The sequence below is a fragment of the Macaca fascicularis genome, chromosome 15 (genome assembly GCF_037993035.2).
Source record: "Macaca fascicularis isolate 582-1 chromosome 15, T2T-MFA8v1.1".
Lineage (NCBI taxonomy): Eukaryota > Metazoa > Chordata > Mammalia > Primates > Cercopithecidae > Macaca > Macaca fascicularis.
In genome coordinates, this window is record NC_088389.1 from 95,900,150 (window position 1) to 95,916,376 (window position 16,227).

At 37.9% G+C, this 16,227-nt stretch overlaps 1 protein-coding gene across 26 annotated transcripts in view; it reads left to right on the forward strand.

Annotated features, from left to right (window-relative positions):
• Positions 1-16,227, forward strand: part of RFX3 (regulatory factor X3) — a 312,030-nt gene that overhangs the window by 286,669 nt on the left and 9,134 nt on the right. For 14 of the 26 annotated variants that reach the window (XR_012424754.1, XR_012424756.1, XR_012424755.1 and 11 more), the window contains one exon: positions 14,792-14,834. Coding sequence is in view for 23 of the 26 variants with exons in the window: in XM_074017567.1 (XP_073873668.1) it covers positions 14,792-14,834 (43 nt within the window). In the remaining 3 variants the exon portion in view is untranslated. Of the gene's footprint in view, positions 1-13,821; positions 13,885-14,791; positions 14,835-16,227 lie in introns of all 26 variants that reach the window. The other 12 variants (XM_045373199.2, XM_045373202.3, XM_045373200.3 and 9 more) reach the window with 1 other exon arrangement.

A 16,227-nucleotide genomic window follows, 5' to 3' on the forward strand; every position in this document is an offset into this window, starting at 1 on the left:
ATTAGGATAGAAAGTCTAAATTTCAAATGAAGCTAACACCTACATAGCAATTGTGTGCCAGGTACTGTTCTAAGTGTCATATATATGTGTTAATAACTCACCACAGACCTATAAGTGGATACTATTATTACACCTATTTTACAGATGATGAAATGAGAGGCCAGGCACGGTGGCTCATGCCTGTAATCCCAGCACTTTGGGAGGCCAAGGCGGTGGATCACCTGAGGTCAGGAGTTCGAGACCAGCCTGACCAACATGGTGAACCCCCGTCGCTACTGAAAATACAAAACAATTAGTCCCAGCTACTCAGGAGGCTGAGACGGGAGAATTGCCTGAACCCAGGAGGCGGAGGAGGTTGCAGTGAGCCGAGGTCACACCACTGAACTCCAGCCTGGGCGACAAATCAGGACTCCATCTCCAAAAATAAAAAGAAGAACAAATGAGACACAGAACCAAAAAGTAACTTGCCCGAGGTCACACAACTACTAAATTGTGAAATCAGGTCCCGAAACCATGCCGTCAGGCACCAAAGTCTTTGCTGTTAATCTGCCATGCTTATGACCTGCTACAGATTGGAGCAGGATTGGAGTAAGAACAGTTTCAAGGGCAAACCTGCAAAATAGTCACAAACTTTGCTGGGCATTTGTTTTGCCTTTATAGGTGCTTGCTTTGGAAAAGGTGTCAGTTAAATAGTTTCATAAGCAAAGAAAAAGACTTTCCTTTTAAAGTGACTTAAGAACAATGAATGTATCTTTTCAATAATGTGAACTCAGTAAATGAGTTTTAAAATTAACGTTACTTAACATTATTTGAGCAGGCAGGCAGGAAAGAAGATGTTTTACATATAAAAATACACAAGCATACAAACCATTACTTGAATTCACTGTAACACTGTCATTTCAATTGTTGCTGGTGTTACTGAAATAAAGACTGCTATACAGTGGACTCCCCTAAACTGGAAGCAGCTTCACAGTCCCAAAAAGTTTTCCTCTAAATGTCAGTATGCTACTACGTTAATACTGACTAGTAAATTATTTAAAGCATATGCAATTCTAGAGTTTCTTTTATTTTTGCCTAAATGGTAAAAAGGAAACAATTTATTTATTGCTAGAATTTATATAATTTTTAAATTTTCATTTAAATATTATAAATTTATCCACAAGCTTTCTGGCAGTGGTGAAATTTTAAGAGTAGGAATAAAATAAACAAGTTGCATCTGTTTACACACCTGTTAAATAAACAATTTTAAAAATCATAAAACTTTCTGTACAACTCTGACCAGAAAAATTGAGCAGAAAAATGTCCTTTTATTCAAATGTTATGGCTGTTTAGAATCTTTCTGCTTTATTTCTTTAAAACATACATAGTGCATTAATATATTCACTAAATCTGTAAAATTTTTATTGCTTCATAAAATTATTTTGTTACAAATCTTTTAATAATCTATTAAATATATCTAAATTCTTTTAATCATAATTTATACTTAATATTATATCTAAGCCACCTCTTTAGCCATTTGCAAATAAAGAGGAACCGGTAGAGTCTTTAAGTATTTAATTGTGAATATCAATATAGAAAAGATAATATTTCAGTAATATTTTTTGAGAAAAATTTAACCTGTAACAATTTAACATCAAAAGAAAAATGTCTTGGATTCATCAAAATTAATGTACTTGGTTAATTTTTTTTGGAAGGAAAAAAAATCTTCAACCTAAAAACTGAAGAAGTGCAATAATAATTGAACATGTAAGCTTTTGGGATAAAAGCTCAGTGAAAGAATTCCATTTGGTGGAGGTGGAATTACAGTCACAGTAAACAAGTATTGGTGCTTAAAGTAAAATCAAACCAAAGAAAAACAAAGTTTAGCGAGCATTGTGCTAGTGTGACTAGGGAATACACTTTAAATGTGCCTGTTGAACAACAGACTTGTTATAACAGAGTATTTTAAAAGGAAAGAACATTATCACAAGTCAAGATAGTTTGCAGGAAAAAAAATAGAATCTTGGAACAGTAGTAGCTTAGAAAATGTAAGGAATGTTTGTCAAAAGTTATATTGTTGATTGTTATTTATAGTAAAGCTTATTATTTACTATATTAGTATTTTTCTAATTGAGGGCAGGCCTTGTGCCAATCACTATGCTAGGTGTCTTACATTCTTATTTAATATTGACCAAAACCTTGGAAAAGATGTCTTAGTATCCCTATTTCACCAGTGAGGAAAACAGAAATTGAAAGTTGTCCCAAGTCAAAACTAGCAAGTTTTGAAAGTAGGACTGCCTCACTTCAAATAGTCAAATGGGATGGGCTTAATCTATATTTCAGTTTTTCACCATATAAATTACATAGTTTCAGAATAGGGACTATGTGTTTCAGAATAGGAACTGTGTGCAACTCCCCAAAACACATAAACACATAGACACACATTTTCTCTGATAATCACAAGCCAGGTGCTTAGCTTATAAGTTATTATTATTTTGTTTCATAGTTTTTTTCCTCTGCCTTACAGGATGCCTCTTAATACTCTTGCCGTCTTTTCCCCTTGCACTTTTTGTTAGTAGATGTTTGGAATATGAAAACTAAATGGATATTAGTCTAAGCAAATTGCATTTGGAAAACTAAATCTGCCAGAAAATAACAAATTACACCCTTCAGCTCCTCTATACCCATCCTGAGATCAGACCTAAATCAAACATTTTTTTAAACAATTCGTAGTTTGGTTTTAGTTGTAAATCTGCTCATCTACTTTAGCACAATTTCTGACTTGAAAATAAATTATAAAAGTGACCCCAAAGTTCCAGAGAATTGGCACCTTGTCCCATTTTTCTTCCTTTTTCCTGGTTTGTCATTCTGTTCATTTCTCTTCTTGCATTTGAGAAAAGAATCTGTTGACTCAGCAGCCCAGGGCTACAGTTCTTTCCCTCTGGGATCCCTGCTCATTAGCTTCCTATGCATGGCTTTCTTCCCTGCTGACTCTGGGCTATAACCCCTCCTCTCATCCTCTTCAGGGAATGGAGAAAATTTTGCTTATAACGTGATCTAAACAATCACACAATAGGTACCCAAAAACTACTCACTCAAGGAAGGAAGTACAAAGGAGTGAGAGAAGGACAGACTGCCAATTGATAGGACGTCTTCTTGGATTTCATGATTGATACACTAGATTTCTTTACCCCGGGGGAGGGGGGAACTCCTAGACCAAAAAGTGTACCTTCTCCTCAGAAAGTGCCTGTCAATACTATTTCAGAGAAATACGATAAAGTTGGACTTTCATAGGTGCTTACAAGAGCACTTTTCCTAAAGAGCTTAGAAGTGGGAAAAGAAACCAAAATAGAAGTTGAAGACTTTTAAACATATTTCAAGGACTAAAATGGTCACTGTGGACGTCAGGAGAGAAATCTCATCAGCACACAGTCCTCTTCAGCAAAGTCCACCACTAAGTTACTTGTTTAGTAAAGAGTTTCTCCGGTAGCACTGCAGCTATTTGGGCAGACCCAACCAGAGAAAAAGATTCCCTGGCATAGAATAAGCATGACGGTGCCACCTACTGGCCACTTTGCCACACTCTGTCATCCTGTGACACTTTGCCACACTCTGTCATCAAGTGGCTCTGGCTTTGAGATAGTCTTTATGGTGGTTTTGCTCTCAACCACAGGTGAAGATGGTGGTTGCTGGCCCCCCCGATAAATAAATAGCTCTTGTTTGGGATAGGTAAATTTCTAAACTCATAGGAATTGTTTTCTGCCTTTCTTTACACCATCGTTGTGTGAAATATACTGCCATAAAATGTCATAAAAATTAGAGATTTTCTGCAAGAATATGGGCCTTATGTGATGATAATACAAGCACTCCAAACGTGGTTGATGCTTGTTGTGACGGTTTTCTTAGTACAAAGGGAACATGTTTCTATATTGCTGCTCTGATTGTCTCTCCAGTTAATGATTTCCAGAAAAGAGAAGTGGTATAATCAAATTTAAGATATAGTCCTCTGATAGAATAAATTAATGCTATGCTTTCCTATTAAATAATATAGGTGTTTTCAAGGGGAGCCAGTATTAAATTAGGAGCAAGGTTCATTCTATTTCCCCAATAGCTTTACTTGCATAAAGGATGTGCTACCTGGCCCAGCCCTGCAATTTGCAGGGCCCAGGATACCATATGTCTAAATATTTTAAAAGTTATGAATCAGACTATAAATAAAATCTGTTCTATCCACCTACCTTGACAAATAGGTCTTGATAACAACTTGGAAGGCTGAGTTTGGATTTGAAATTCTGTCTCCCCTGAGTTCCATACCAGAAAATAGTGACATATACATAGCCAGCCCCTGTCCCCAGCCTCTGGCCCCTAGACTGCTTCATCACTCCCCATCTTATATTATGAACAGCTTTGTGCTCAGATTTGTGGACACCTCAGCCCAGTCCTCAAGTTTTGTCTATGTTTTGCAAACAGCTGCCCCTTTTCGGCTATCTCTTCATGCCTCTGAATGGTAGAGTTGGAGAAGAGAGCTGCTGGGACCTGGAAGGGAACTCAGAGCCATGGGGCAGGGAATTCTAGGGTCTCAGATAACAAGAGGTGATCTGGGAGGAGGGAGGAAAGCACAGGCTCCAAGAAGTCACATCCAGTTGGCTCTGTGGACTCCTTACACTGTAAGAAAGGGAATGGCAATGGAAAAGACAAAACAGAGTTCTCCATAGTGTGGGTCTTGGGCCAAAGGCCCCTCTCACTTTGGCCTTAATGGTGGTGTTAAATGCTCCTGTTTTTGAAACCACTTTTCTCTTCCAAGGCAACTGAGGCTGATATTGTAATCTGAACACTTCACCGCCTGCACACTCACTTGTGTGTCTTAGGCATTTAAAAACATTTAGGTACACCTGTTGCTGTGTGCCCAAGGCAGGCAGAAAAGCCTGAACAGTTAGAATCATGCTGCCCTGTGTACAGAGTGACCAGTAGCACACATTGCCAGGATAGCTGTCTAGCCCACAAGAGCAAGACCAACAGCAGCTACCGGTAGGATTTGCCCACGTGTGGAGCAAACTGCCAGAGATCTTGGCCTTCTTAGCAGGTTTCAATAAAAACTATTTAAAGATACATAGAAAAGTGCACATACACATACATAGAAAAGTAACCAAGGAACACAAAGTTTTACCAAATGGAATGTTAGTAATCCTTGCAAATATTATGAAACCTGAAATTAAAGTCAGCAACCTTTTCCTTGGTTGTAAAACCATGTATCAATGCTAAATGCAAAATGCTTTGATTTATTTGGTTCTTGTTTGGGAAACATTTAAAGAAAATAATAATGCTCTGGACTCCTTATATTGAAATTTCAAGATGTTTCTTTTCACCATCAAAAACATCCAGAATAGCTGCCATTACCGACCTTTTTTGAATCACTTTTATTATCTCTTTTTTTTTTTTTTTCTTTGAGATGGAGTTTCTTTCTTTTTGCCCAGGCTGGAGTGCAATGGCAATCTCAGCTCACCACAACGCAACCTCTGCCTCCCAGGTTCAAGCAATTCTCCTGCCTCAGCCTCCCGAGTAGCTGGAATTATAGGCATGCGCAACCATGCCTGGCTAATTTTGTATTTGTATTTTTAGTAGAGACGGAGTTTCTCCATGTTGGTCAGGCTGGTGTCAAACTCCCGACCTCAGATGATCTGCCCGCCTGGGCCTGATCACTTTTATTAACTAAGGTTAATAAAAAGATTGCAAAGCTATATATTATTTGTAAAATTCAGAATGTTACAAAGTTCAAGCTAAGTATGGAATGGTGACATTTCTTCATAGGGCTTTTGTGAAGATTAATTTACGTAGGTGAGTAGAGTAGATAGGCAGGCAGACAGGAACATAGTAGGTTCTCGATCTTTGTTAGTTCCATCTCCTTCCCTTTGCATAAATATATACATATCTGATAAGTATTTGATTGCCTTCTACTCTGGATTAGATTTTTAAAAATCAATTCTGCATTGACAATCCAAGTAATAATATATATAATTAGATCATCATTTTTTGGACCATACAAAGGTAAACTTAAAGTTGAAATTGATAAAACAGATGACAAAAAGACACATGAAGGCATTGATAATATTGTACTGCAACTGGAAGAATACCCTACAAACAATTTTTGAGTCAAATGATTCATGATTTTGAATGTTGAGTCAAATGATTCATGGAATTACAAAGAATCCAACAGCATTCTTTGGTATGTAGCCAAAGTGGTAATCAAAAGCAAAATAATTCAATGCTTTGAAAAATACAAACAACAAAATAGAATGGGGAAACAAGTCAATTAGAAAAGAAAATGGGAACATTAGAGAAGAAGCATAAACATAATTAGTTCTAACTAGACAGTCATAGCTAGACTTGAATTAAATCTTAACTAGTAGAAATGAATGAAAGGTTTTATAAGTACTTGTGAAATGGAGAAAAAGGATAATATATAGAATTTAAGCAAGTTAAAAGGTAATTTCCCAAAGAGATATCTTATTCCAGCCACAAAATAGAAACTATTTCAGAAAACTATAATCATTTGTTCTTTGGGCCTGTGACAGCTTAAAAATCTTCTTTCCTAGAGCAAATGATTAATTCACAGAAACTGGCAAAATGTATACGTATACACATACATACATATTTTATCCCCTACATTTGTTTATCTAAAGTTACCATTGCTGGCAGAACTGGTCTCCAAGGTACCTGATAACCCTCAAGTGAGTAGTCTTTTCTGGTTAACATTTTCACATATGTGGACTATCTGTTGCTGATGATCATGTTCCCAGGTCAGCAGGAATGCTTCTGGCAATGTGGTGTTTGCTTTCTGTGCTGGGCCGTGTCCACTGCCTGTGGTCACTTCCTCCATCTGATCACATGCCAGCACCTTGGCCTCTTACTGCTCTCCTCTGCACAGCATGGATCTTCATGGAGCCATTGAGAAGTGCTGACACAGAGGGCTTTCCAAGGTCTTTGGGGCTGCTTGTAGTGCAGCTGGTAGCATGGGTTGGTACTCATGAAACTGTCCGGAGAACCAGGATATATCCTCTTTTTTAGTGTGTACTTTAACATATTCGCTTGGATATGGAGCTTAGGACTGCTCTGGCCCCATTATCCCTCAGTATATTTTGGTTTCCTCAATTTTGGTTTCCACTTCTTTCTCTGAATGACTTCCTTGTCAACTTCCTTAACAACGTTCCGCTCTGTGAACCTCATAGACTTTTAGATGCATGTATGGTTTCAACAGTCTAGACCTTGAAATGCATGCTGTAAACACTTTCAGACCGTAGGAACTTGTATATAAAATTAAAAGTCTGTAAATGAAAAATAAAGTACAAATGTACTAGTGACAAATGTATCATAAAAGATGAATTGATTCCTACATACCATTGTACCCTACCCTTAGTGAAGAACATAAACAAAATTCAGCAAAAAATTACTATGTTCCAAATAGCTTAATCTGGTTGGATGTGTTTCCTCCGATACTAGAAAAAAAAAAAATGTCATATGGTTTCACTCAAGCAAATGTGATAATTTTTAAAAATAACTTATGTATGTGTAATAAGCAGTAGGATGGGCATTAAGATGTCCACATCTTAATCCCTGGAACCTGTGAATATATTAAGTTACAAATGGAACTAAGGTTGCTAATTGGTTGAATTTAAATGGGGAGATTATCCTGGATTATCCAGGTGTGCCCAATGTAGTTACAAGAGTAACTACATTGTTAGTATGTGGAATACTAACTGAATACTAACTAGAATACTAATCGCTGGCTTTGAATGGAAGGAGGCCAGAAACCATATGTAGAATACTACATACTAACCTGAAGAGAGAGGTGGAAGAATCTGTGTCAGAGTGATGCAGTGTGTGAGACTCAACCTAACATCGCTGGCTTTGAATGGAAGGAGGCCAGAAACCGTATGTAGAATACTACATACTAACCTGAAGAGAGAGGTGGAAGAATCTGTGTCAGAGTGATGCAGTGTGTGAGACTCAACCTAACATCGCTGGCTTTGAATGGAAGGAGGCCAGAAACCAAGGAATGGTGACAACCTCTAGAAGCTGAAAAAGAGGGAAAAAAAATGTTTTCTAGACACTTCAGAAAGAACCACAACTCTGCCAACACCTTGATTTTAGTGACTCCAAATCCATTTAGAAGTTCTGACCTCCAGAGTGACAAGATAGTAAGTTTGTCTTGTTTTTAGCCACTAAGTGTGGTAATTTGTTGCAGCAGCAATAAGTATCTGTTACGGAATGAAAGCTATCTTGCTCTGAATGAATATTGCTCAGTGATGACTTATGGATTTATAGGTTCTTCTTCCAGTACATTATTTTTTTCTTGCTTCCACCTCTCCTTGCCACACATCTTACTGTCCTTTCTCCATTGATGACCCACCCTGAAAGTCATCATCATCTGGAACACTCCCTATTTGCTTTTACCTATGGAGAACTTCTATATTGGACTCTCTCTTTACATCTTCACCTGCCATCCAAATTGGAGCAAATGTCCCATTAGGGAAGCTTGCCCCACCTGAATTAATAATACATGTAACTTTTCCCCAATATTTTGTCTTGCAAACTTTCATGCAATCTTTTCTGTCACTCTAGACTTCCTTCTTCTTCCACGAATGCATACAATTGAACACCAGCTTTGGTCTGTCTCTCTTTGCCTATATATGCAAGTGCCCAGCGAAAGTAGAGGAAGATTATTTTTCTAACTCATTTCTGTCTTTAAAAGCTGACACTTGTTTTTTCCCTTGTGACCTTCATCAGTGATGCCCATATGCGTGAGCTGTGCTCTCTTGAAGCCTCTGGTTCCGTATCCTTCCTGTGACCCACGTCCTTATATATCTTTCTCAAAGATAAAAATCTTCTGTTCCCTTCACTGTTAATGAGCTGGGGCAGGTCTTCTAGGGTCTTACAAGCTCTTCCTCTGGTCAGGTGTCAGCAAACAGTGGTCCACAGGCCAAATCCAGCTCATCATCTGTTTTTGTAAATGAAGTGGTTGGTCTTGGGGTAGGGTGCTTTTGGGTTTGTTTGTTTGTTTGTTTGTTTTTGGAGACTGAGTCTCACTCTGTCACCCAGGCTGGAGTGCAGTGGCACGATCACAGCTCACTGCAGCCTCGACCACCTTGGAGGGTGATCCTCCTACCTTAGCCTCCCAACTAGCTGGGACTAGAGGTACATGCCACCACGCCCAGCTAACTTTTTTGTATTTTTTGTAGAGATGGGGTTTTGCCATGTTGCCCAGAGGTCTCAAACTCCTGGGCTTAAGCAATCCGCACACCTGTGCCTCCCAAAGTGCTGGGATTACGAGCATAAGCCACTGTGCCCAGCCCTGTTTTTGTAAAGTTTTATTAGAGCTACATCACACACATTCATGTACCTGTTATCTATGGCTATTTTTGCACTACAATGGTAGAGTTGAGTAGCTGTGACAGAGTCTTAATGGACTATAAAGCCTAAAATATTTACCATCTGGTCCCTTACTGAAAAACTTTACCAGCCCCTCTTCTTGACAATACACTTTTGTACTTTGCTGCTATCAGTTTTGTTTTATTTTGTTTTGTGGGTGATAGTTAACATAGTGACATTAGACTTGGACTTATAAATAGAGAAAGAGACAGAGAGGGAGGAAGGATGAAAATGTGCTTACCCATAAATCTGTAATCTGGATATACTAACAGGGAGATTTTCTGTAAGATGCAATTTTTCTATACAGCTTTTGGTATCCTTTCAGAGTACTGGGATAGTAGAGTCAGACTGATTCTGCATGTCTGGTCTGCAGTTCTTGGGAGATAATGATGATACTTATAAATAATAACAATATTGATAATGGTGGTCATTTGTTAAGTGCTTCCTATGTGCCAGGCACTATGTGAAGTACTTTAACTTGCTTCTTTGGAAAGATCCAAATTAACACTATTGGGGAACTTGTTACAGATTTGCTTAAACAATTAGCAAGCGATGGCTGTGCTTACAAAGAATTAATGATACGTATAACATAAATGTGATTATGATTACTCACTAATTCTTTCTCAGGGTGGGGTAAGCTCTTCCAGCAGGGAAGGTGTCCCTAAGGGTGAGGTCTTCATCCCAATCCCCTGAGCTCTTTCCTTCTGCCCTACTTCTGTTCCAGTATGTTTCTTGCCCCCCGCATGGATCCCCACCTGTTTGCTCTCTAGGCACCCTGACTTCCTCTGCATTGTTTCAGTGCCCAAACATTACAGAACAAGGCTTGCCTGCCTCACTATGAAAAGTCAGCTGTTGCTGAACTGAATGTGCAACAGTCTCTTCAATGCACCTGTGGGCTGCATTCCCCCATGCTGAGCCAGGTTCCTCTCATGGTGACCATGCTCAGGGACAAGCACTAGGCCTCAAAATCCTGTAATAAACAACCCAGCTGCCTGGCTACAACCCAGGGTCTCTCAGGGATCCTGCCCATTGTTGCCCTGACTGTGCTAAACTGTTGCCCACTTACAATTCATGGACATTGCTGGTCTTACATGAATATATGTGCTAACAGACTCTCACTGTCTACCTCGAGCATGCATTTCCCAGCCCGCTGTTGTCCAGTGAAGTGTTCATTATTTTGACCCTAGTCAGGACCTGGAGGAAATAGTCTATAGGATAGGAAGTGTTTCCTCTCTCAACAATAGACATGCTTTCTGTACCGTCTGTTCTAGTTTCTCTTCAAACGTTTCCTATTTATCTCTCTGACTGATGGAATGTGAATTCATACATTGAAGGCCATATGCTTTCTAACTCCAGAGCACTTTTAAAATCCCTTAATTTATATTTCTTCCTCCATGTGTGGGTGTCTCTCTCTCTCTTTCCCCTTCCCCTCCCTCCCCTCTCTCTCTCACCCCACATCCCATCCCATTTCTCTCTTTTTTTCTCTCTCTCTCTGATTCTAAACCAAGGAGAATATCTGGTCTCAAATCTAACAGCACCATATTTACTACTTGACGTTAGACAAATCAACTCATCGTTTTCAATAGCTGTAACATGAAATCTAAGCACTTAACTTGCCAGATCCCTAAGTTGTTTTGGTGAGGCTGAAATGAGGAAGTAAATTTATTCATCTGGTAAGTATTTATTCAGCCTTTAATGTGTATCAGGCACTATACCAGGTTCTGGGATACATTTATGAAGAGAACAAAGGAACTTTCTTACCTATGGCAGTGACATTTTGGTTGGGAAGACATATATTAGGTGAGGAAACAAACAAAATAAGTTTTGCAGGTTGTGGTGGGTGCTTTGCGGGAAGTGAGCATGATGCGGTGACTGAGAGTGACAGGAACAGCGATACTCAAGATAAGGCTGCCAGGAAAAGCCTCTTCAGGGAAGCGATATTGACAGTGTGACACTCGCAGTCTGTTTGAGAGAAAATCTACCGTTTACTGAACTGCAAACACACCTTGTAAGTGGTAAGATGTCACGTCAGTGAAGAGTAGTCCCCTCTAATCCTTTGTGCAAGAGGAAAAATTACGAAACAGTAAGTTTTCCCAATTTGTGATGCTGTAACTTCGTAATAATCACTATACTTTCTTGTGAGCTCCTTTTTTTTTTTAAATCTAAATCTTTTACTACTTTCTCCTCTTCTGTTTTTTGTTTCTTTGTTTGCTTGCTTGCTTGCTTGCTTGTTTTTGAGACAGACTTTCGCTCCTGTTGCCAGGCTGGAGTGCAGTGGCATGATCGCAGCTCACTGCAACCTTTGCCTCCCAGGTTCAGGCGATTCTCCTGCCTCCACCACCATGCCCAGCTAATTTTTGTATTTTTAGTGGAGATAGGGTTTCACCATGTTGGTCAGGCTGATCTCCAACTCTCAACCTTAGGTGATCCACCTGCCTCAGCCTCCCAAAGTGCTGGGATTACAGGTGTGAGCCACCATGCCTGGCCTCTCTTCTGTTTTTGATTTGTACTGGCCTCATCTTGTCATCTGGCCCCTATCTATGGTACTGTTTTCCTTCTGCCTGCTCTCAAACTTCCCTGCCACTGTTCATACCCTTCCTTCCTGCTGCTTGACCTGCTGCATGCCACAAACCCATGAAATTTGTTTCCATTTCTAAGACTTGAACCCTATACTTCTAAAACCTTCCCTAAGGTTTCCTAAGCTGCTCGTTTTTCTGCTAACCTACCTACCCTTCAGAATATAGGGAATTTCTGCTACTTACCTCCTGAAGACAGGAGTATTTCCAAATTGATCTGACTAGAATTGGCTGGCATAGTGCCTGGCACATAGTAAACCCTCAATAAGTATTTATCGACTTTTAATGAATAAGTGAACTGATTTTGCTGATCTCATGCAGTCTATCTACAGGGTTAAAGTGTTTTTTCCTCTATAATTTTACATCTATTTTCCCCTCACATGTAAAATGCATATAAAAGCCTTCACCTTCAGCTCTATAGGATAGTAAAATCTGATCTCTTCTTCAGAGGATTTAAAAAAAATCGTAATCTACTTTCTCTGTTTGTCATACATGTAAAACTTTGTCGTTGATCCCAGAAACACCTAGAGGCATTGACAGTGTCTCTGAGATTCTTTGTACATTGTCCAACATAGTGCATAATGACAAGCCTCGGAATTTAGTATGTAAATGGATTTTTGTTAATGATAATAACCATCACTGAAATTTCAGCTGTTTTGGTTTCTGTTTTCAGCCTCTTGAATTATCAAATGTCTTATTCATATTAAGTAGAAACGTCTAAGGGGAAAATCTTTGTATTAAGGAAGTTGTCATGTTTTCAGAGTTAAGTAGCAACTAAATGCAATGTTTCTTTTGAAGAGGATTTTCAAATATATCCAGAGTTTGGTTTTAGACACTCTGTGTGATATTATTGATCAGCAATAGCAACAATAACTTAGCTACAAACAACTTTCAGAGACTTTTCAACAGCAAATAGAATACTCACTTTTTATCAGTATAAAGTTGTGTTTAGAATCATCACTGCCAACTCGTTTCAAGAACTTAAGTGTTAAGTATTCCCTTAAATCTATATCTTTTTGTGTTAGTCAGTTAGTAATAACTTGTAAATGATCCTTCAGTTTTGAACATTCTCTGTTTATAGTTCTAAAATACTTAAATAATACCAAAAATTGATGAAGAATCCCTTTGGGTTTTTGTTGTTTAGATTATATTCTTTAATTCAAGAAAACCCACATAATTTACACTGGATTTTTATTTAGACTTATACAAAGACCTGACCTATGTGATCAGGAACAACTTCAAAATTTCAGTATTTATGATTTATATTTGTTGCCCCGTGGGATGTATTAGGTTGGTATAAAAGTAATAGCGGTTTTTGCCATTACTTTTAATAACTCTAAAAAAAACTCTAAAGCAGTGGGGCAGACTTTCAAATAAATATACTAATAATTACATGTCTAGGAGGCCCCTGTCTCCTTCAAAGCAGTCACCTAGGAAGGCTACACATTTGTTCCAGTAATGCTGCTATGGCTTAAAAATGTTGTGGAATGCCTCTGAAATGCTAAGAAGTAAAGGTAAAATGACATTATTTTAAATAACCTGAATTGTGGCAGAGGTGAATTGAATTTTGTTGAGTAGTCAAATCATCCCAGGAACAAGTATAGTAAATAAAATCTGGAGTGTTGCTTGGAGGCATAGTTGGATGTAAAATAACAAGATGGGCTTTCCTAATGATGCATAAACTAACTCTTAAAATTGTCAAAGAGGAATTCCAGAACTTTGGACCTTGGAATAAATGTATAAGCTCCCAAGGTAGCTACTGTGAAGAACAGTACTTGTCTAGGTAGGGAAAAAAATATGTGTATGTTTGCAAAATAAGATCAGTTTTATTACTTTATAGACAAACCTTGTAGATGAAAAAAATACTCCTATCATGGAACTCTTTATAATCAAACTTCCGAATGTAAGTAGAATTTCTGCCTCATCCTTTCTAAGCCTGTTGAGAAATCTGGATTTCTAATAATGACTTATTACCTTAAAAAAGTAATGTTTACTGTTTTAAAAGTAGATGCTTTGCAGTTTCTCTTAACCTTTTTTTGATTAGCTTTGTTACTCTATTCAATTTTTATTTCAGTGTATCCATCTTTATTCACTCTGAGATTCTCAAAATGTGTTTTCTCATTGTAAAATTATCAAACTGTTGAACTAAGTTAGAAAATAATATCTAAGCCGAAGGCTGTTAATTGTTCTCTATTGTTTCAAGCTCTTTTTTGTTGACATTAGTAATGATCAAATGCCTTTCTTTTCAAAGTGAGACCCTATTATCTAAGAGAGAAGTCTCAAATTAAAGATTTTATAAAAACAAATAGCCCTCAATTTTGGAGTTTCTATTATATTTTTATGTTTATTAATAAAAGCTTTAAAAATAGAGTTCAGCCAAACTGCTGGATATTGTTTCTCTAATGTAGAGACTTCCAGGTGGACTCATCAGCCAAGCATGGGGGGTGGAGCTGATGTGTCTTGCTTGATTGGGGCTTTTCCAAATTCATTTTGCCACATCAGTCTTCATCCAAGTCATCCAGGCCCCTGTTTCTTCATTGCTGAGTTGAAATAATAAAAGGTAAAATGGAGCATGGAAAGCAGAGAAAATTGTTATCCTTCTGCAAAGCGGCTAAGACAGCTAAATTGTGACATAATTTGAACTGTTCAAATTTGACAAGTTTGATTGGAAAATTATGTGACCCATGTAATTAGAGATCAAAATGGCCACTAGTTTGCAGTTTTAAAGAGTCATAGATTGGTGTTTTTACCACAGACTGATATTATTCTGCCCCATATTAACTATTGCACAAATGACTATTGTTTTGCAGTTTGGTGATTTAAATGCCGTGTCTCCTGGAAATCTGGATAAAGGTAAGAATTGAAAATAATGTACATTTTAAGAACTTTTTTCCACTAACACATTCTCATAGAGGAAAATACAGTGTATGTTTACAATACTCTGATTTTGCAGAAGTGGCATACAAATCCTAGATAAATGTGAAACTCCTGTCTTCATTATTTCTCCATTTTTCCCCATCGCTATGCCTTCTACATATGAGGTATTTTAATTGCAGATAATTGAATTTAAATGTAGTTATAAAGTTCTTTACACTTTTTGCCTGAAGTTCATTACAAGTAACAAGAAATTATTTCTGACCATGGCTAGAGTCCTGGAGATAAGTGATAAAATTGGATGAGACATTTTTATTCAAGGCCCACCAGGCAAGAAAAAAGATTCCTTGGCTCACCTACCTCACCAATTCATACTTTTGTGTAGAAAAAGAACTCAGAGATAGCAGTGAGATTTACTGTAAATGCAAGATTAGTAATGGTATAGATGAAGAAGGTAACATATATACTTCTGAAATTTTAATAGCATTGCCACTCTAATATACAGTATAATATGATAACATGATATATATTTCTGAAGAACCTCAGGATCAACAAAATCACACCTAAAAAGGTGGACTTAGGGGGAGATAGAATGGGGATAGAGCACACAAATCTTACCCACCTTTATAAGCAGAGCACAAGCAAAACAATACTGATAAAAATACCAGTGCAATTTTTAAAAACAAGTAAATTTTCTGTCAAACACTGCAGGAAACAGAGCTCTTTCTTTTAAAAGGTGGTGGAGGGAGGGAGGTATCTTGAGGTTTTAAAGAATTTTTATGGTTATTGACTATTGGAGGCAGGTACAAAATGCACAGAAACTGGGGAGAACTATGCACTTAGCCCTTCCAGGCCAGAGTCACTGGGGAAAATGAGGTGAAAGGAAGTACGTGGGGAGTCTGTAAAGAGGTTCAGCGCTGTTCTCCAGAGCGTGCTATATTAAGGTACTCAGTACAGTAGCAATGCAGGGAAATTAGAAAATTATAGCCAAAAAATTTGTTACTACAAATATATACTCTATAGGATTAACCAAATAACCCTCAGAAAAATAAGTCAATGATGATATTAATTAGTAATTTTAGAGCAAGAAACGTGGTAACTGATACCCATGTCCATTATAAAGCAACACTGGTGATGTACTCACACCAAAGCCTCATAACCCAAATTTAGGGGTTTCATCCCAGGGTGTCCAGAAGGGCAGTAGAGATTTACTACTCAGTCAGAGACTGCATTCCAGCCAGCCTTCTTCACACAGTGCTGAACGACAATCTTCTGTAAACTCCTGTAGCACCTAATTTTAGTTTTTATGCACCAAATTTCCATAACCTGACGTAGATTCCTAGGAAATGTCAAGTTTTTATAGAAGCATAAA